The 24,848-nt window shown below is 42.5% G+C and overlaps 1 protein-coding gene across 2 annotated transcripts in view; it reads left to right on the forward strand.

Moving 5' to 3' along the window:
* The window catches only part of LOC141157648 (hyaluronidase-1-like), a 35,075-nt gene extending 15,261 nt beyond the window's left edge, over nt 1-19,814 (forward strand). For both annotated transcript variants that reach the window (XM_073645162.1, XM_073645163.1), the window contains exons 3-4: nt 14,274-14,363; nt 14,556-19,814. In XM_073645162.1, coding sequence (XP_073501263.1) covers nt 14,274-14,363; nt 14,556-14,873 — 408 coding nt within the window. In that variant the 3' untranslated portion in view covers nt 14,874-19,814. The remainder of the gene's footprint in view (nt 1-14,273; nt 14,364-14,555) is intronic.
* The last annotated feature ends 5,034 nt before the right edge of the window (nt 19,815-24,848 follow it).

The raw sequence follows: 24,848 nt of genomic DNA on the forward strand, positions 1-24,848 counted from the left end.
CTATGGGCTGTGCATTATACTACATGGATGACTATGGGCTGTGCATTATACTATATGGATGACTATGGGCTGTGCTTTATACTACATGGATGACTATGGGCTGTGCATTATACTACATGTATGACTATGGGCTGTGCATTATACTACATGGATGACTAGGGGCTGTGCATTATACTACATGGATGACTATGGGCTGTGCATTATACTATATGGATGACTATGGGCTGTGCATTATACTATATGGATGACCATGGACTGAGCATTATACTACATGGATGACTATGGGCTGTGCATTATACTACATGGATGACCATGGACTGAGCATTATACTACATGGATGACTATGGGCTGTGCATTATACTACATGGATGACCATGGACTGAGCATTATACTACATGGATGACTATGGTCTGTGCATTATACTGCATGGATGACTATGGGCTGTGCATTATACTACATGGATGACTATGGGCTGTGCATTATACTGCATGGATGACTATGGGCTGTGCATTATACTGCATGGATGACTATGGGCTGTGCATTAGACTGCATGGATGACTATGGGCTGTGCATTATACTACATGGATGACTATGGGCTGTGCATTATACTGCATGGATGACTATGGGCTGTGCATTATACTGCATGGATGACTATGGGCTGTGCATTATACTACATGGATGACCATGGACTGAGCATTATACTACATGGATGACTATGGGCTGTGCATTATACTACATGGATGACTATGGGCTGTGCATTATACTACATGGATGACCATGGACTGAGCATTATACTACATGGATGACTATGGGCTGTGCATTATACTACATGGATGACCATGGACTGAGCATTATACTACATGGATGACTATGGTCTGTGCATTATACTGCATGGATGACTATGGGCTGTGCATTATACTACATGGATGACTATGGGCTGTGCATTATACTACATAGATGACTATGGTCTGTGCATTATACTGCATGGATGACTATGGGCTGTGCATTATACTACATGGATGACTATGGGCTGTGCATTATACTACATGGATGACCATGGACTGAGCATTATACTACATGGATGACTATGGTCTGTGCATTATACTACATGGATGACTATGGGCTGTACATTATACTACATGGATAACTATGGGCTGTGCATTATACTGCATGGATGACTATGGGCTGTGCATTATACTACATGGATGACTATGGGCTGTGCATTATACTGCATGGATGACTATGGGCTGTGCATTGTATTACATGTATGACTATGGGCTGTGCATTATACTACATGGATGACTATGGGCTGTGCATTATATCACATGTATAACTATAGGCTGTGCATTATACTACATGGATGACTATAGGCTGTGCATTATACTACATGGATGACTATGGGCTGTGCATTATATTACATGGATGACTATGAGCTGTGCATTATACTACATGGATGACTATGGGCTGTGCATTATGCTACATGGATGACTATGGGCTGTGCATTATACTACATGGATGACTATGGGCTGTGCATTATACTACATGGATGACTATGGGCTGTGCATTATACTATATGGATGACTATGGGCTGTGCATTATACTACATGGATGACTATAGGCTGTGCATTATACTACATGGATGACTATAGGCTATTATACTGCATGGATGACTATGGGCTGTGCATTATACTACATGGATGACTATGGGCTGTGCATTATACTACATGGATGACTATGGGCTGTGCATTATACTACATGGATGACTATGGGCTGTGCATTATACTATATGGATGACTATGGGCTGTGCATTATACTACATGGATGACTATGGGCTGTGCATTATACTACATGGATGACTATGGGCTGTGCATTATGCTACATGGATGACTATGGGCTGTGCATTATACTACATGGATGACTATGGGCTGTGCATTATACTACATGGATGACTATGGGCTGTGCATTATACTACATGGATGACTATGGGCTGTGCATTATACTACATGGATGACTATGGGCTGTGCATTATACTACATGGATGACTATGGGCTGTGCATTATACTATATGGATGACTATGGGCTGTGCATTATACTACATGGATGACTATAGGCTGTGCATTATACTACATGGATGACTATGGGCTGTGCATTATACTACATGGATGACTATGGGCTGTGCATTATATTACATGGATGACTATGGGCTGTGCATTATACTACATGGATGACCATGGACTGAGCATTATACTACATGGATGACTATGGGCTGTGCATTATACTACATGGATGACCATGGACTGAGCATTATACTACATGGATGACTATGGTCTGTGCATTATACTGCATGGATGACTATGGGCTGTGCATTATACTACATGGATGACTATGGGCTGTGCATTATACTACATAGATGACTATGGTCTGTGCATTATACTGCATGGATGACTATGGGCTGTGCATTATACTACATGGATGACTATGGGCTGTGCATTATACTACATGGATGACCATGGACTGAGCATTATACTACATGGATGACTATGGTCTGTGCATTATACTACATGGATGACTATGGGCTGTACATTATACTACATGGATAACTATGGGCTGTGCATTATACTGCATGGATGACTATGGGCTGTGCATTATACTACATGGATGACTATGGGCTGTGCATTATACTGCATGGATGACTATGGGCTGTGCATTGTATTACATGTATGACTATGGGCTGTGCATTATACTACATGGATGACTATGGGCTGTGCATTATATCACATGTATAACTATAGGCTGTGCATTATACTACATGGATGACTATAGGCTGTGCATTATACTACATGGATGACTATGGGCTGTGCATTATATTACATGGATGACTATGAGCTGTGCATTATACTACATGGATGACTATGGGCTGTGCATTATACTACATGGATGACTATGGGCTGTGCATTATACTACATGGATGACTATGGGCTGTGCATTATACTATATGGATGACTATGGGCTGTGCATTATACTACATGGATGACTATAGGCTGTGCATTATACTACATGGATGACTATAGGCTGTGCATTATACTGCATGGATGACTATGGGCTGTGCATTATACTACATGGATGACTATGGGCTGTGCATTATACTACATGGATGACTATGGGCTGTGCATTATACTACATGGATGACTATGGGCTGTGCATTATACTATATGGATGACTATGGGCTGTGCATTATACTACATGGATGACTATGGGCTGTGCATTATACTACATGGATGACTATGGGCTGTGCATTATGCTACATGGATGACTATGGGCTGTGCATTATACTACATGGATGACTATGGGCTGTGCATTATACTACATGGATGACTATGGGCTGTGCATTATACTACATGGATGACTATGGGCTGTGCATTATACTACATGGATGACTATGGGCTGTGCATTATACTATATGGATGACTATGGGCTGTGCATTATACTACATGGATGACTATAGGCTGTGCATTATACTACATGGATGACTATGGGCTGTGCATTATACTACATGGATGACTATGGGCTGTGCATTATATTACATGGATGACTATGGGCTGTGCATTATACTACATGGATGACTATAGGCTGTGCATTATACTACATGTATGATTATGGGCTGTGCATTATACTACATGGATGACTATGGGCTGTGCATTATATTACATGGATGACTATGAGCTGTGCATTATACTACATGGATGACTATGGGCTGTGCATTATACTACATGGATGACTATGGGCTGTGCATTATACTACATGGATGACTATGGGCTGTGCATTACACTACATGGATGACTATGGGCTGTGCATTATACTACATGGATGACTATGTGCTTTGCATTATACTACATGGATGACTATGGGCTGTGCATTATACTATATGTGTGAACTATGGGCTGTGCATTATACTACATGGATGACTATGGGCTGTGCATTATACTGTATGGATGGCTATGGGCTGTGCATTATATTACATGGATGATTATGGGCTGTGCATTATACTATATGGATGACTATGAGCTGTGCATTATACTTTATGGATGACTATGGGCTGTGCATTATACTGCATGGATGACTATGGGCTGTGCATTATACTACATGTATGACTATGGGCTGTACATTATACTACATGGATGACTATGGGCTGTGCATTATACTACATGGATGACTATGTGCTTTGCATTATACTACATGGATGACTATGGGCTGTGCATTACACTACATGTATGTCTATGGGCTGTGCATTACACTACATGTATGTCTATGGGCTGTACATTATACTACATGGATGACTAGGGGCTGTGCATTATACTACCTGGATGACTATGGGCTGTGCATTATACTACATGGATGACTATGGGCTGTGCATTATACTACATGGATAACTATGGGCTGTGCATTATATTACATGGATGATTATGGGCTGTGCATTATATTACATGTATGACTATGGGCTGTACATTATACTACATGGATGACTATGGGCTGTGCATTATACTACATGGATGACTATGTGCTTTGCATTATACTACATGGATGACTATGGGCTGTGCATTACACTACATGTATGTCTATGGGCTGTGCATTACACTACATGTATGTCTATGGGCTGTACATTATACTACATGGATGACTAGGGGCTGTGCATTATACTACCTGGATGACTATGGGCTGTGCATTATACTACATGGATGACTATGAGCTGTGCATTATACTACATGGATAACTATGGGCTGTGCATTATATTACATGGATGATTATGGGCTGTGCATTATATTACATGTATGACTATGGGCTGTACATTATACTACATGGATGACTATGGGCTGTGCATTATACTACATGGATGACTATGTGCTTTGCATTACACTACATGTATGTCTATGGGCTGTACATTATACTACATGGATGACTATGGGCTGTGCATTACACTACATGTATGTCTATGGGCTGTACATTATACTACATGGATGACTAGGGGCTGTGCATTATACTACCTGGATGACTATGGGCTGTGCATTATACTACATGGATGACTAGGGGCTGTGCATTATACTACATGGATGACCATGGACTGAGCATTATACTACATGGATGACTATGGGCTGTGCATTATATTACATGGATGACTATGGGCTGTGCATTATACTACATGGATGACTATGGGCTGTGCATTACACTACATGTATGACTATGGGCTGTACATTATACTACATGGATGACTATGTGCTGTACATTATACTACATGGATGACTAGGGGCTGTGCATTATACTACATGGATGACCATGGACTGAGCATTATACTACATGGATGACTATGGGCTGTGCATTATACTGCATGGATGACTATGGGCTGTGCATTATACTGCACGGATGACTATGGGCTGTGCATTATACTGTATGGATGACTATGGGCTGTGCATTATACTGTATGGATGACTATGGACTGTGCATTATAGTATATATATAGACTATGGGCTGTGCATTATACTGTATGGATGACTATGGGCTGTGCATTATACTATATGGATGACTATGGGCTGTGCATTATACTGCATGGATGACTATGGGCTGTGCATTATACTATATGGATGACTATGGGCTGTGCATTACACTACATGTATGTCTATGGGCTGTGCATTATACTACATGTATGACTATGGGCTGTGCATTATACTGCATGGATGACTATGGGCTGTACATTATATTACATGGATGATTATGGGCCGTGCATTATACTGCATGGATGACTATGGGTTGTGCATTATACTACATGGATGACTATGGGCTGTGCATTATGCTACATGGATGACTATGGGCTGTGCATTATACTACATGGATGACTATGGGCTGTGCATTATACTACATGGATGACTATGGGCTGTGCATTATACTACATGGATGACTATGGGCTGTGCATTATACTACATGGATGACTATGGGCTGTGCATTATACTATATGGATGACTATGGGCTGTGCATTATACTACATGGATGACTATAGGCTGTGCATTATACTACATGGATGACTATGGGCTGTGCATTATACTACATGGATGACTATGGGCTGTGCATTATATTACATGGATGACTATGGGCTGTGCATTATACTACATGGATGACCATGGACTGAGCATTATACTACATGGATGACTATGGGCTGTGCATTATACTACATGGATGACCATGGACTGAGCATTATACTACATGGATGACTATGGTCTGTGCATTATACTGCATGGATGACTATGGGCTGTGCATTATACTACATGGATGACTATGGGCTGTGCATTATACTACATAGATGACTATGGTCTGTGCATTATACTGCATGGATGACTATGGGCTGTGCATTATACTACATGGATGACTATGGGCTGTGCATTATACTACATGGATGACCATGGACTGAGCATTATACTACATGGATGACTATGGTCTGTGCATTATACTACATGGATGACTATGGGCTGTACATTATACTACATGGATAACTATGGGCTGTGCATTATACTGCATGGATGACTATGGGCTGTGCATTATACTACATGGATGACTATGGGCTGTGCATTATACTGCATGGATGACTATGGGCTGTGCATTGTATTACATGTATGACTATGGGCTGTGCATTATACTACATGGATGACTATGGGCTGTGCATTATATCACATGTATAACTATAGGCTGTGCATTATACTACATGGATGACTATAGGCTGTGCATTATACTACATGGATGACTATGGGCTGTGCATTATATTACATGGATGACTATGAGCTGTGCATTATACTACATGGATGACTATGGGCTGTGCATTATGCTACATGGATGACTATGGGCTGTGCATTATACTACATGGATGACTATGGGCTGTGCATTATACTACATGGATGACTATGGGCTGTGCATTATACTATATGGATGACTATGGGCTGTGCATTATACTACATGGATGACTATAGGCTGTGCATTATACTACATGGATGACTATAGGCTGTGCATTATACTGCATGGATGACTATGGGCTGTGCATTATACTACATGGATGACTATGGGCTGTGCATTACACTACATGGATGACTATGGGCTGTGCATTATACTACATGGATGACTATGGGCTGTGCATTATACTATATGGATGACTATGGGCTGTGCATTATACTACATGGATGACTATGGGCTGTGCATTATACTACATGGATGACTATGGGCTGTGCATTATGCTACATGGATGACTATGGGCTGTGCATTATACTACATGGATGACTATGGGCTGTGCATTATACTACATGGATGACTATGGGCTGTGCATTATACTACATGGATGACTATGGGCTGTGCATTATACTACATGGATGACTATGGGCTGTGCATTATACTATATGGATGACTATGGGCTGTGCATTATACTACATGGATGACTATAGGCTGTGCATTATACTACATGGATGACTATGGGCTGTGCATTATACTACATGGATGACTATGGGCTGTGCATTATATTACATGGATGACTATGGGCTGTGCATTATACTACATGGATGACTATAGGCTGTGCATTATACTACATGTATGATTATGGGCTGTGCATTATACTACATGGATGACTATGGGCTGTGCATTATATTACATGGATGACTATGAGCTGTGCATTATACTACATGGATGACTATGGGCTGTGCATTATACTACATGGATGACTATGGGCTGTGCATTATACTACATGGATGACTATGGGCTGTGCATTACACTACATGGATGACTATGGGCTGTGCATTATACTACATGGATGACTATGTGCTTTGCATTATACTACATGGATGACTATGGGCTGTGCATTATACTATATGTGTGGACTATGGGCTGTGCATTATACTACATGGATGACTATGGGCTGTGCATTATACTGTATGGATGGCTATGGGCTGTGCATTATATTACATGGATGATTATGGGCTGTGCATTATACTATATGGATGACTATGAGCTGTGCATTATACTTTATGGATGACTATGGGCTGTGCATTATACTGCATGGATGACTATGGGCTGTGCATTATACTACATGTATGACTATGGGCTGTACATTATACTACATGGATGACTATGGGCTGTGCATTATACTACATGGATGACTATGTGCTTTGCATTATACTACATGGATGACTATGGGCTGTGCATTACACTACATGTATGTCTATGGGCTGTGCATTACACTACATGTATGTCTATGGGCTGTACATTATACTACATGGATGACTAGGGGCTGTGCATTATACTACCTGGATGACTATGGGCTGTGCATTATACTACATGGATGACTATGGGCTGTGCATTATACTACATGGATAACTATGGGCTGTGCATTATATTACATGGATGATTATGGGCTGTGCATTATATTACATGTATGACTATGGGCTGTACATTATACTACATGGATGACTATGGGCTGTGCATTATACTACATGGATGACTATGTGCTTTGCATTATACTACATGGATGACTATGGGCTGTGCATTACACTACATGTATGTCTATGGGCTGTGCATTACACTACATGTATGTCTATGGGCTGTACATTATACTACATGGATGACTAGGGGCTGTGCATTATACTACCTGGATGACTATGGGCTGTGCATTATACTACATGGATGACTATGAGCTGTGCATTATACTACATGGATAACTATGGGCTGTGCATTATATTACATGGATGATTATGGGCTGTGCATTATATTACATGTATGACTATGGGCTGTACATTATACTACATGGATGACTATGGGCTGTGCATTATACTACATGGATGACTATGTGCTTTGCATTACACTACATGTATGTCTATGGGCTGTACATTATACTACATGGATGACTATGGGCTGTGCATTACACTACATGTATGTCTATGGGCTGTACATTATACTACATGGATGACTAGGGGCTGTGCATTATACTACCTGGATGACTATGGGCTGTGCATTATACTACATGGATGACTAGGGGCTGTGCATTATACTACATGGATGACCATGGACTGAGCATTATACTACATGGATGACTATGGGCTGTGCATTATATTACATGGATGACTATGGGCTGTGCATTATACTACATGGATGACTATGGGCTGTGCATTACACTACATGTATGACTATGGGCTGTACATTATACTACATGGATGACTATGTGCTGTACATTATACTACATGGATGACTAGGGGCTGTGCATTATACTACATGGATGACCATGGACTGAGCATTATACTACATGGATGACTATGGGCTGTGCATTATACTGCATGGATGACTATGGGCTGTGCATTATACTGCACGGATGACTATGGGCTGTGCATTATACTGTATGGATGACTATGGGCTGTGCATTATACTGTATGGATGACTATGGACTGTGCATTATAGTATATATATAGACTATGGGCTGTGCATTATACTGTATGGATGACTATGGGCTGTGCATTATACTATATGGATGACTATGGGCTGTGCATTATACTGCATGGATGACTATGGGCTGTGCATTATACTATATGGATGACTATGGGCTGTGCATTACACTACATGTATGTCTATGGGCTGTGCATTATACTACATGTATGACTATGGGCTGTGCATTATACTGCATGGATGACTATGGGCTGTACATTATATTACATGGATGATTATGGGCCGTGCATTATACTGCATGGATGACTATGGGTTGTGCATTATACTGTATGGATGACTATGTGCTGTGCATTATACTATATGGATGACTATGGGCTGTGCATTATACTATATGGATGACTATGGGCTGTGTATTATACTATATGGAGGACTATGGGCTGTGCATTATACTGTATGGATGACTATGTGCTTTGCATTATACTGCATGGATGACTATGGGCTGTGCATTATACTGCATGGATGACTATGGGCTTTGCATTATACTGTATGGATGACTATGTGCTGTGCATTATACTACATGGATGACTATGTGCTTTGCATTATACTGCATGGATGACTATGGGCTGTGCATTATACTGCATGGATGACTATGGGGAGTGCATTATACTACATGGATGACTATGGGCTGTGCATTATACTGTATGGATGACTATGGGCTGTGCATTATACTGTATGGATGACTATGGACTGTGCATTATAGTATATATATAGACTATGGGCTGTGCATTATACTGTATGGATGACTATGGGCTGTGCATTATACTATATGGATGACTATGGGCTGTGCATTATACTGCATGGATGACTATGGGCTGTGCATTATACTATATGGATGACTATGGGCTGTGCATTACACTACATGTATGTCTATGGGCTGTGCATTATACTACATGTATGACTATGGGCTGTGCATTATACTGCATGGATGACTATGGGCTGTACATTATATTACATGGATGATTATGGGCCGTGCATTATACTGCATGGATGACTATGGGTTGTGCATTATACTGTATGGATGACTATGTGCTGTGCATTATACTATATGGATGACTATGGGCTGTGCATTATACTATATGGATGACTATGGACTGTGTATTATACTATATGGAGGACTATGGGCTGTGCATTATACTGTATGGATGACTATGTGCTTTGCATTATACTGCATGGATGACTATGGGCTGTGCATTATACTGCATGGATGACTATGGGTTGTGCATTATACTGTATGGATGACTATGTGCTTTGCATTATACTGCATGGATGACTATGGGCTGTGCATTATACTACATGGATGACTATGGGCTGTGCATTATACTGTATGGATGACTATGTGCTGTGCATTATACTACATGGATGACTATGTGCTTTGCATTATACTGCATGGATGACTATGGGCTGTGCATTATACTGCATGGATGACTATGGGGAGTGCATTATACTACATGGATGACTATGGGCTGTGCATTATACTGTATGGATGACTATGTGCTGTGCATTATACTACATGGATGACTATGTGCTTTGCATTATACTGCATGGATGACTATGGGCTGTGCATTATACTACATGGATGACTATGGACTGTGCATTATACTACAATGTATGACTATGGGCTGTGCATTATACTACATGGATGACTATGGACTGTGCATTATACTACAATGGATGACTATGGGCTGTGCATTATACTACATGGATGACTATGGGCTGTGCATTATACTTCATGGTTGACTATGGGTTGCGCAATATAGTACATATATAGACTACGGGCTGTGTATTATACTGCACGGATGACTATGGGCTGTGCATTATACTGTATGGATGACTATGGACTGTGCATTATAGTATATATATAGACTATGGGCTGTGCATTATACTGTATGGATGACTATGGGCTGTGCATTATACTATATGGATGACTATGGGCTGTGCATTATACTATATGGATGACTATGGGCTGTGCATTATACTGCACGGATGACTATGGGCTGTGCATTATACTGTATGGATGACTATGGACTGTGCATTATACTGCATGGATGACTATGGACTGTGCATTATAGTATATATATAGACTATGGGCTGTGCATTATACTGTATGGATGACTATGGGCTGTGCATTATACTGCATGGATGACTATGGGCTGTGCATTACACTACATGTGTGTCTATGGGCTGTGCATTATACTACATGTATGACTATGGGCTGTGCATTATACTGTATGGATGACTATGGGCTGTACATTATATTACATGGATGATTATGGGCTGTGCATTATACTGCATGGATGACTATGGGCTGTGCATTATACTATATGGATGACTATGGGCTGTGCATTACACTACATGTATGTCTATGGGCTGTGCATTATACTACATGTATGACTATGGGCTGTGCATTATACTGCATGGATGACTATGGGCTGTACATTATATTACATGGATGATTATGGGCCGTGCATTATACTGCATGGATGACTATGGGTTGTGCATTATACTGTATGGATGACTATGTGCTGTGCATTATACTATATGGATGACTATGGGCTGTGCATTATACTATATGGATGACTATGGACTGTGTATTATACTATATGGAGGACTATGGGCTGTGCATTATACTGTATGGATGACTATGTGCTTTGCATTATACTGCATGGATGACTATGGGCTGTGCATTATACTACATGGATGACTATGGGCTGTGCATTATACTGTATGGATGACTATGTGCTGTGCATTATACTACATGGATGACTATGTGCTTTGCATTATACTGCATGGATGACTATGGGCTGTGCATTATACTGCATGGATGACTATGGGGAGTGCATTATACTACATGGATGACTATGGGCTGTGCATTATACTGTATGGATGACTATGTGCTGTGCATTATACTACATGGATGACTATGTGCTTTGCATTATACTGCATGGATGACTATGGGCTGTGCATTATACTACATGGATGACTATGGACTGTGCATTATACTACAATGTATGACTATGGGCTGTGCATTATACTACATGGATGACTATGGACTGTGCATTATACTACAATGGATGACTATGGGCTGTGCATTATACTACATGGATGACTATGGGCTGTGCATTATACTTCATGGTTGACTATGGGTTGCGCAATATAGTACATATATAGACTACGGGCTGTGTATTATACTGCACGGATGACTATGGGCTGTGCATTATACTGTATGGATGACTATGGACTGTGCATTATAGTATATATATAGACTATGGGCTGTGCATTATACTGTATGGATGACTATGGGCTGTGCATTATACTATATGGATGACTATGGGCTGTGCATTATACTATATGGATGACTATGGGCTGTGCATTATACTGCACGGATGACTATGGGCTGTGCATTATACTGTATGGATGACTATGGACTGTGCATTATACTGCATGGATGACTATGGACTGTGCATTATAGTATATATATAGACTATGGGCTGTGCATTATACTGTATGGATGACTATGGGCTGTGCATTATACTGCATGGATGACTATGGGCTGTGCATTACACTACATGTGTGTCTATGGGCTGTGCATTATACTACATGTATGACTATGGGCTGTGCATTATACTGTATGGATGACTATGGGCTGTACATTATATTACATGGATGATTATGGGCTGTGCATTATACTGTATGGATGACTATGGGCTGTGCATTATACTACATGGATGATATCACTCATGTAATGTAAGAAGTGAAATCTTTGGCCTTGTACTATATATATATTTCTCTGCGGTATCTGTGCATCATGAATCGTGGTATGTGTTAAAGGGGCCACTGAGACTCTTTCGCCCGGGGCCCACAAAAACCTGGAGCCGGTCCTGCTCCGAGTCATTGGCTGCTATGGGCATAAAAGGAGAGAAACTCCTGGTGCGGCCACCACCCTCCCCTGACCTCAGCCCTACTGAGAACCTTTGGAGTGTCCTCAGCAGAAGATCTATGAGGGTGGGGGGCCGATCACATCAGATCAGCACCTCTGGGGGAGATTCTGACATCCAGCCAATGGAGCCGACGCCATTTTGTTAATTACATTTTTCATTTTATTTCATTTATAAGAACTCCCATGCCCACTGTGCTTGTTTTTGACGCTGCGTAAACTCATCTGCGTAAACTCATCTGCAGCTTGTTAATTTCGCAAGTCTCCGCTGCAGATTTTGACCTAATAAAATACGCTGTGTCCAAAGCGCTGCTGGTTGCTGAATGTTATATTGCACAGCCATCCCTTCCTCATCACTCTTCTCTTATGCTCTGGTGCCTGTGTCAGTGTCAGTCTCCACTTTAGTTCTGACATTTCATTCATGAACCAGGAGCTCAGGATGGATACAGCTAGATTCCCTCCCATACAGGAATGTGCAAAAGAATCATTGGATCACACAGAATGTCTGTGCCCAGTGAGATCCAGAAACTTAATTGAAAATAATGGAGTATAAGTTGTTGTGCATGCACGCGCGAGGCTGCTGGGCGGCTGCTGGTCGGCTGCTGGGCGGCTGCTGGACGGCTGCTGGACGGCTGCTGGACGGCTGCTGGACGGCTGCTGGGCGGCTGCTGTTACTTGCACCATTGCTTTTCCTTACAGCAGGGTTTCTTTTGTCAGTGAGATACAGAGTTGCATAACATGTAGTCAGGATTCTTCAGGTTGATACATTGTAACCTCCATTCATAGATCCGTGGTCTCAGTGGGTTTTTTTCCTCCACAGGAAGATTTGATCCAGACGATCGGACAGAGCGCAGCTCTAGGGGCCGCTGGGGTCATCTTATGGGGGAACTTGGACTACAGCTCCAGTAAGGTGAGTGTCCCAGTATCGAACTGTCAGTCTGGGGGACTCGCTACCTTCCTGCTGTGGGGCCACGTGAATTCTAGGTGTGCCACGGGGCCACATCCGTGCCAGTTGCATTTGCTGCCTGCTCAGTCTTTGCAGTACAGTAGCATGAGTTCAGTCCTGATGATCGTCAGCTCTTGTGTCCATCTTTTATTACAGGAAGCTTGCCTCGCCGTGAAGTCCTATATAGATGATACATTGGGGATGTATGTGGTCAATGTGAGCAGCGGCGCCTTGCTGTGTAGCCAGGCTCTATGTACCGGGAATGGACGCTGCGTGCGACGTGACCCCTCCTCTGAGGCTCAGCTCCACCTGCACCCAGGAAGCTTCAGTATCAGGAAAAACCTGCGAGGTGGAGGCTTCTGGCTCTCTGGACAGGCCACAAAGATGGACCTGTTGTATATGGACACCCACTTCCAGTGCCGCTGCTATCCTGGCTGGAGGGCGGCAGACTGCTCGCAAAGGACGAAGCCCTGACCAGGGGGCCCCGACACACCAGGAGCCGATTACCAACACTGACTGGAAACGTACACCCAGGCATGGACTGGCCTACTGGAGAACAGGAGAATCCTCCGGTAGGCCGCTCCTGTGAAGACGTGCTAATGAGCTGTTATTACACTTGATTCACAATTTGCAGAAAAAGGTATAATCTAATCATTCATTAAACAAGCTAGCCAAGTGAATGTTACACAGGAGCAAATGTAGATTCGTGTACTCGGGTCAGGTTACGTTTGGATGTATCTGAACAGTGAGCCCCAAGAATCAGTGTTACTGGTGGGCCTGTGCCAACCCAGTCTGACACTGCGTACAACTGACCGATCACAAGGGTCCGGGGGTTATGCTATATAATGTAAGAATGTAATCTGATTGGCTGATCAAGAAGGTAAAAAGAAAGGAACCACGATCACCGCAATGTATACAGAAGGCCACGATGTATCCACAGGGACTAGCCGAACTGTCACCATGATGGACGGTATCCTCTGTCCCTGCAGGAGAATGAAGCGCAGACTCCCAAACAGGAGGAAAGGAGGTGAAGAGTAATAAAGCAACAGGCGGAGCTGCAGATAAGAACTGGATACTGATAGGAGCAGCAGCATGTCTACGGCCATGTTCACATGTGCAGTAATCATCCATCAGCGAGTTGTGCAGATCTGATTACCATAGATTACAATATTAAATAAATGGATCAAGATTAAATCAGTTTTTTTTTTACCAAGACAAAAAAAGTTATGTCTGCACAACTCACTGCTGGATCCATTCTAACTGATGATTACCGGACATGTGAACATCGTCTTATCCTCCAGAGCTGCACTCACCATTCTGCTGTTACATCGCGTCTTATCCTCCAGAGCCGCAGTCACTATTCTGCTGTTACATCATGTCTTATCCTCCAAAGCCGCAGTCACTATTCTGCTGTTACATCGCGTCTTATCCTCCAGAGCTGCAGTCACTGTTCTGCTGTTACATCATGTCTTATCCTCCAAAGCTGCAGTCACTATTCTGCTGTTACATCATGTCTTATCCTCCAGAGCTGCAGTCACTATTCTGCTGTTACATCCCGTCTTATCCTCCAGAGCTGCAGTCACTATTCTGCTGTTACATCGCGTCTTATCCTCCAGAGCTGCAGTCACTATTCTGCTGTTACATCATGTCTTATCCTCCAGAGCTGCAGTCACTATTCTGCTATTACATCATGTCTTATCCTCCAGAGTTGCAGTCACTATTCTGCTGTTACATCATGTCTTATCCTCCAGAGCTGCAGTCACTATTCTGCTGTTACATCAGGTCTTATCCTCCAGAGCTGCAGTCACTATTCTGCTGTTACATCAGGTCTTATCCTCCAGAGCTGCAGTCACTATTCTGCTGTTACATCATGTCTTATCCTCCAGAACTGCAGTCACTATTCTGCTGTTACATCATGTCTTATCCTCCAGAGCTGCAGTCACTATTCTGCTGTTACATCATGTCTTATCCTCCAGAGCTGCAGTCACTATTCTGCTATTACATCATGTCTTATCCTCCAGAGCTGCAGTCACTATTCTGCTGTTACATAATGTCTTATCCTCCAGAGTTGCAGTCACTATTCTGCTGTTACATCATGTCTTATCCTCCAGAGCTGCAGTCACTATTCTGCTGTTACATCGCGTCTTATCCTCCAGAGCTGCAGTCACTATTCTGCTGTTACATCGCGTCTTATCCTCCAGAGCTGCAGTCACTATTCTGCTGTTACATCATGTCTTATCTTCCAGAGCTGCAGTCACTATTCTGCTGTTACATCATGTCTTATCCTCCAGAGCTGCAGTCACTATTCTGCTGTTACATCGTGTCTTATCCTCCAGAGCTGCAGTCACTATTCTGCTGTTACATCGCGTCTTATCCTCCAGAGCTGCAGTCACTATTCTGCTATTACATCGCGTCTTATCCTCCAGAGCTGCAGTCACTATTCTGCTGTTACATCATGTCTTATCCTCCAGAGCTGCTGTCACTATTCTGCTGTTACATCACGTCTTATCCTCCAGAGCTGCAGTCACTATTCTGCTGTTACATCGTGTCTTATCCTCCAGAGCTGCAGTCACTATGCTGCTTTGTCTTATTCTCCTGTCACCTCCAGAGCTGCAGTCACTATTCTGCTTTGTCTTATTCTCCTGTCACCTCCAGAGCTGCAGTCACTATTCTTCTTTGTCTTATTCTTTAGTCACTTCCAGAGCTGCAGTCACTATTCTGCTTTGTCTTATTCTCCTGTCACCTCCAGAGCTGCAGTCACTATTCTGCTTTGTCTTATTCTAATGTCACCCCCAGAGCTGCAGTCACTATTCTTCTTTGTCTTATTTTTTAGTCACTTCCAGAGCTGCAGTCACTATTCTGCTTTGTCTTATTCTCCTGTCACCTCCAGAGCTGCAGTCACTATTCTGCTTTGTCTTATTCTCCTGTCACCTCCAGAGCTGCAGTCACTATTCTGCTTTGTTTTATTCTCTTGTCACCTCCAGAGCTGCAGTCACTATTCTGCTTTGTCTTATTCTCCTGTCACCTCCAGAGCTGCAGTCACTATTCTGCTTTGTCTTATTCTCCTGTCACCTCCAGAGCTGCAGTTACTATTCTGCTTTGTCTTATTCTCCTGTCACCTCCAGAGCTGCAGTCACTATTCTTTGTTTTAATCTCCTGTCACCTCCAGAGCTGCAGTCACTATTCCGCTTTGTCTTATTCTCCAGTCACCTCCAGAGCTGCAGTCACTATTCTGCTTGGTCTTATTCTCCAGTCACCTCCAGAGCTGCAGTCACTATTCTGCTTGGTTTTATTCTCCAGTCTCCTCCAGAGCTGCAGTTACTATTCTGCTTTGTCTTATTCTCCTGTCAACTCAGAGCTGCAGTCACTATTCTTTGTTTTAATCTCCTGTCACCTCCAGAGCTGCAGTCACTATTCCGCTTTGTCTTATTCTCCAGTCACCTCCAGAGCTGCAGTCACTATTCTGCTTGGTCTTATTCTCCAGTCACCTCCAGAGCTGCAGTCACTATTCTGCTTGGTTTTATTCTCCAGTCACCTCCAGAGCTGTGCCGGATGTATGTGTAGTGACTTGTGACGATACGCCGCGTGCTCTCGGTCTGTGACTTGCTGAGTATTTGACACTGCGGCTCAGGATTTGTGGGGTCTGTTAGGCCGCGGCCGTTGGACGCTCTCGGGGGTCTCTGTCGTGTCCAGATATCTGACCGTCTCGATGTTTTGTGATTCTTGTCTACATCGTGTTTACCGCAGTTCACACTCACTACGCGTTTCCTGTGAGAAGTAGAAGTCGCGGTGGAGGTGCCATGGTGAAGTCCTGGTGATAAGAGACGAGGAGTAGGATCTGCTCACCTGGGGGCACAGCTCTGATGAGGGTAGTAGTACAGCGGTCTCCTCACACTGCCGACAGAGCGGCTCATTACCACAATAGTGAGGCAAACAATGAGGAACCTCTGTTGTGTCCGTCAGGATGGAGGCGAAGGTGCAGAAAACAGCGAGCGATTATCACCAGCGACGCGATTCGCAGCGGATCCGATGTCTCCCTCAGTCGATCACAGAGAGAAGCAGAAAACACCCCGCCGTCCACTGATGGGCACCCCGCCGTCCACTGATGGGCACCTCGCCGTCCTCTGATGGGCGCCCCGCCATCCACTGATGGGCGCCCCGCCGTCCACTGATGGGCACCCCGCCGTCCTCTGATGGGCGCCCCGCCGTCCACTGATGGGCACCCCGCCGTCCTCTGATGGGCACCCCGCCGTCCTCTGATGGGCGCCCCGCCGTCCGGTAATAATCTCCTCGCTGTCGCCTGATGGGCGCCCCGCCGTCCACTGATGGAAGCCCCGCCGTCCGGTAATAATCTCCTCGCTGTCCACTGAAAAGACGCCCTGCCGTCCACTGATGGGCACCCCGCCGTCCACTGATGGGCGCCCCGCCGTCCACTGATGGGCGCCCCGCCGTCCGGTAATAATCTCCTCGCTGTCCCCTGATGGGCGCCCCGCCGTCCACTGATGGGAGCCCCGCCGTCCGGTAATAATCTCCTCGCTGTCCACTGAAAAGACGCCCCGCCGTCCGCTGAAAAGACGCCCCGCCGTCCGCTGAAAAGACGTCCCGCCGACCGCTGAAAAGACGTCCCGCCGTCCGCTGAAAAGACGCCCCGCCGTCCGCTGAAAAGACGCCCCGCCGTCTGCTGATGGGCGCCCCGCCGTCCAATAATAATCTCCTCGCCGTCCACTGAAAAGATGCCCCGTCGTCCGCTGATAATCTCCTCGCCGTCCGCTGATGGAAGCTTCACCGTCCGCTGATGGGCGCCCCGCCATCCGCTGATGGGCGCTCCGCCGTCCGCTGATAATCGCCCCTGCCGTCTGCTGATAATCTCCTCGCCGTCCGCTGATAATCTCCTCGCCGTCCGCTGATAATCTCCTCTCCGTCCGCTGATAATCTCCCCACCGTCCGCTGATAATCTCCTCTCCGTCCGCTGATAATCACCTCTCCGTCCGCTGATAATCTCCTCGCCGTCCGCTGATAATCTCCTCTCCGTCCGCTGATAATCACCTCTCCGTCCGCTGATAATCTCCTCTCCGTCCGCTGATAATCTCCTCTCCGTCCGCTGATAATCTCCTCGCCGTCCGCTGATAATCTCCTCGCCGTCCGCTGATAATCTCCTCGCCGTCCGCTGATAATCTCCTCTCCGTCCGCTGATAATCTCCTCTCCGTCCGCTGATAATCTCCTCGCCGTCCGCTGATAATCTCCTCTCCGTCCGCTGATAATCTCCTCTCCGTCCGCTGATAATCTCCTCGCCGTCCGCTGATAAACATTCACTGTTTTCTGCACGAGGCTGGAGTTGGTTTCTTATGAGGCAATTTCTTTTTTTCTGTACTTTACAGGTTTAATTACAAAAATAAAAAAGTACAATAATAAAACGCACTGCAGCGAGGAGCCTGGTGTGAATATAGGGAAAAGCCGCTACAAAAGTTCGAAAACTTCAGAGAACTGGCACAAAAATGGGCATCAAAGTGCGCACTGAAGGGCGTTACTGAAAGGGTTAAATAACTTTGAACAACTGATCTCACACCAGCATCACATAGACAGTGATGGCCCTCAACAAACTCAGATCACTGCAGCCCGGCCCAAACGGGTTCAGGGCATCACAACGGGCATCAAAGTGGGCAGACAGACGATTTTTAGGAGTTGATTAAGTAACTGGTGTTTTTCAGGGGTTAAATGACTTTGGGCCACTGATCTCACACCAATATCACTTATATAGAGCCATTACACGCAGAGGGATCTATTATATAGAGTCATTACACACAGAGGGATCTATTATATAGAGTCATTACACACAGAGGGATCTATTATATAGAGTCATTACACACAGAGGGATCTATTATATAGAGTCATTACACACAGAGGGATCTATTATATAGAGTCATTACACACAGAGGGATCTATTATATAGAGTCATTACACGCAGAGGGATCTATTATATAGAGTCATTACACACAGAGGGATCTATTATATAGAGTCGTTACACACAGAAGGATCTATTATATAGAGTCGTTACACACAGAGGGATCTATTATACAGAGTCATTACACACAGAGGGATCTATTATATAGAGTCATTACACACAGAGCGATCTATTATATAGAGTCATTACACACAGAGGGATCTATTATATAGAGTCATTACACAGAGGGATCTATTATATAGAGTCATTACACATAGAGGGATCTATTATATAGAGTCAATACACGCAGAGGGATCTATTATATAGAGTAATTACATGCAGAGGGATCTATTATATAGTCATTACACACAGAGGGATCTGTTATATAGTCATTACACGCAGAGGGATCTATTATATAGAGTCATTACACGCAGAGGGATCTATTATATAGAGTCATTACACGCAGAGGGATCTATTATATAGAGTCATTACACGCAGAGGGATCTATTATATAGTCATTACACACAGAAGGATCTGTTATATAGAGTCATTACACACAGAGGGATCTATTATATAGAGTCATTACACACAGAGGGATCTATTATATAAAATCATTACACGCAGAGGGATCTATTATATAGAGTCATTACACATAGAGGGATCTATTATATAGAGTCATTACACACAGAGCGATCTATTATATAGAGTCATTACACACAGAGGGATCTATTATATAGAGTCATTACACAGAGGGATCTATTATATAGAGTCATTACACATAGAGGGATCTATTATATAGAGTCATTACACGCAGAGGGATCTATTATATAGAGTCATTACATGCAGAGGGATCTATTATATAGTCATTACACACAGAGGGATCTGTTATATAGTCATTACACGCAGAGGGATCTATTATATAGAGTAATTACACGCAGAGGGATCTATTATATAGAGTCATTACACGCAGAGGGATCTATTATATAGAGTCATTACACGCAGAGGGATCTATTATATAGTCATTACACACAAAAGGATCTGTTATATAGAGTCATTACACACAGAGGGATCTATTATATAGAGTCATTACACGCAGAGGGATCTATTATATAGAGTCATTACACATAGAGGGATCTATTATATAGAGTCATTACACGCAGAGGGATCTATTATATAGAGTCATTACACGCAGAGGGATCTATTATATAGTCATTACACGCAGAGGGATCTATTATATAGTCATTACACACAGAGGGATCTGTTATATAGAGTCATTACACGCAGAGGGATCTATTATATAGAGTCATTACACGCAGAGGGATCTATTATATAGAGTCATTACACGCAGAGGGATCTATTAGAGTCATTACACAGAGGGATCTATTATATAGAGTCATTACACGCAGAGGGATCTATTATATAGAGTCATTACACGCAGAGGGATCTATTATATAGTCATTACACACAGAGGGATCTGTTATATAGAGTCATTACACGCAGAGGGATCTATTATATAGAGTTATTACACGCAGAGGGATCTATTATATAGAGTCATTACACGCAGAGGGATCTATTATATAGAGTCATTACACAGAGGGATCTATTATATAGAGTCATTACACGCAGAGGGATCTATTATATAGAGTCATTACACACAGAGGGATCTATTATATAGAGTCATTACACGCAGAGGGATCTATTATATAGAGTCATTACACAGAGGGATCTATTATATAGAGTCATTACACACAGAGCGATCTATGATATAGAGTCATTACACACAGAGGGATCTATTATATAGAGTCATTACACGCAGAGGGATCTATTATATAGAGTCATTACACACAGAGCGATCTATTATATAGAGTCATTACACACAGAGTGATCTATTATATAGAGTCATTACACGCAGAGGGATCTATTATATAGAGTCATTACACGCAGAGGGATCTATTATATACAGTCATTACACACAGAGCGATCTATTATATAGAGTCATTACACGCAGAGGGATCTATTATATAGAGTCATTACACACAGAGCGATCTATTATATAGAGTCATTACACACAGAGGGATCTATTATATAGAGTCATTACACACAGAGGGATCTTTTATATAGAGTCATTACACACAGAGGGATCTATTATATAGACTCATTACACACAGGGATCTATTATATAGAGTCATTACACACAGAGGGATCTATTATATAGAGTCATTACACGCAGAGGGATCTATTATATAGAGTCATTACACACAGGGATCTATTATATAGAGTCATTACACGCAGAGGGATCTATTATATAGAGTCATTACACGCAGAGCGATCTATGATATAGAGTCATTACACGCAGAGGGATCTATTATACAGAGTCATTACACGCAGAGGGATCTATTATATAGAGTCATTACATGCAGAGCGATCTATTATATAGAGTCATTACACACAGAGCGATCTATTATATAGAGTCATTACACGCAGAGGGATCTATTATATAGAGTCATTACACGCAGAGGGGTCTATTATATAGAGTCATTACACGCAGAGTGATCTATTATATAGAGTCATTACAAGCAGAGGGATCTATTATATAGAGTCATTACATGCAGAGGGATCTATTATATAGAGTGATTACACGCAGAGCGATCTATTATATAGAGTCATTACACGCAGAGTGATCTATTATATAGTGTCATTACACGCAGAGGGATCTATTATATAGAGTCATTACACGCAGAGGGATCTATTATATAGAGTCATTACACGCAGAGGGATCTGTTATATAGAGTCATTACACGCAGAGGGATCTATTATATAAAGTCATTACACGCAGAGCGATCTGTTATATAGAGTCATTACACGCAGAGGGATCTATTATGTAGAGTCATTACACGCAGAGGGATCTATTATATAGAGTCATTACACGCAGAGGGATCTATTATATAGAGTCATTACACGCAGAGGGATCTATTATATAGAGTCATTACACGCAGAGGGATCTATTATATAGAGTCATTACACGCAGAGTGATCTATTATATAGAGTCATTACACGCAGAGGGATCTATTATATAGTCATTACACGCAGAGTGATCTATTATATAGAGTCATTACACGCAGAGTGATCTATTATATAGAGTTATTACACGCAGAGGGATCTATTATATAGAGTCATTACACGCAGAGGGATCTATTATATAGAGTCATTACACGCAGAGGGATCTATTATATAGAGTCATTACACACAGAGGGATCTAATATATAGAGTCATTTCACACAGAGGGATCTATTATATAGTCATTACACACAGAGTGATCTATTATATAGAGTCATTACACACAGAGGGATCTATTATATAGAGTCATTACACACAGAGGGATCTATTATATAGTCATTACACGCAGAGTGATCTATTATATAGAGTCATTACACACAGAGGGATCTAATATATAGAGTCATTACACACAGAGGGATCTATTATATAGTCATTACACGCAGAGTGATCTATTATATAGTCATTACACACAGAGGGATCTAATATATAGAGTCATTACACACAGAGGGATCTATTATATAGTCATTACACGCAGAGGGATCTATTATATAGAGTCATTACACACAGAGGGATCTATTATATAGAGTCATTACACGCAGAGGGATCTATTATATAGTCATTACACACAGAGTGATCTATTATATAGAGTCATTACACGCAGAGTGATCTATTATATAGAGTCATTACACGCAGAGGGATCTATTATATAGAGTCATTACACGCAGAGGGATCTATTATATAGAGTCATTACACGCAGAGCGATCTATTATATAGAGTCATTACACGCAGAGGGATCTATTATATAGAGTCATTACACGCAGAGGGATCTATTATATAGAGTCATTACACGCAGAGGGATCTATTATATAGAGTCATTACACGCAGAGCGATCTATTATATAGAGTCATTACACGCAGAGGGATCTATTATATAGAGTCATTACACGCAGAGGGATCTATTATATAGAGTCATTACACGCAGAGGGATCTATTATATAGAGTCATTACACGCAGAGGGATCTATTATATAGAGTCATTACACGCAGAGCGATCTATTATATAGAGTCATTACACGCAGAGGGATCTATTATATAGAGTCATTACACGCAGAGGGATCTATTATATAGAGTCATTACACGCAGAGGGATCTATTATATAGAGTCATTACACGCAGAGGGATCTATTATATAGAGTCATTACACGCAGAGCGATCTATTATATAGAGTCATTACACGCAGAGGGATCTATTATATAGAGTCATTACACGCAGAGGGATCTATTATATAGAGTCATTACACGCAGAGGGATCTATTATATAGTCATTACAAACAAAGGGATCTATTATATAGAGTCATTACACGCAGAGGGATCTATTATATAGAGTCATTACACGCAGAGGGATCTATTATATAGAGTCATTACACACAGAGGGATCTATTATATAGAGTCAT

This window comes from Phyllobates terribilis, unplaced genomic scaffold (genome assembly GCF_046119375.1).
Source record: "Phyllobates terribilis strain yellow unplaced genomic scaffold, ASM4611937v1 Scaffold_8__6_contigs__length_399053987, whole genome shotgun sequence".
NCBI lineage: Eukaryota > Metazoa > Chordata > Amphibia > Anura > Dendrobatidae > Phyllobates > Phyllobates terribilis.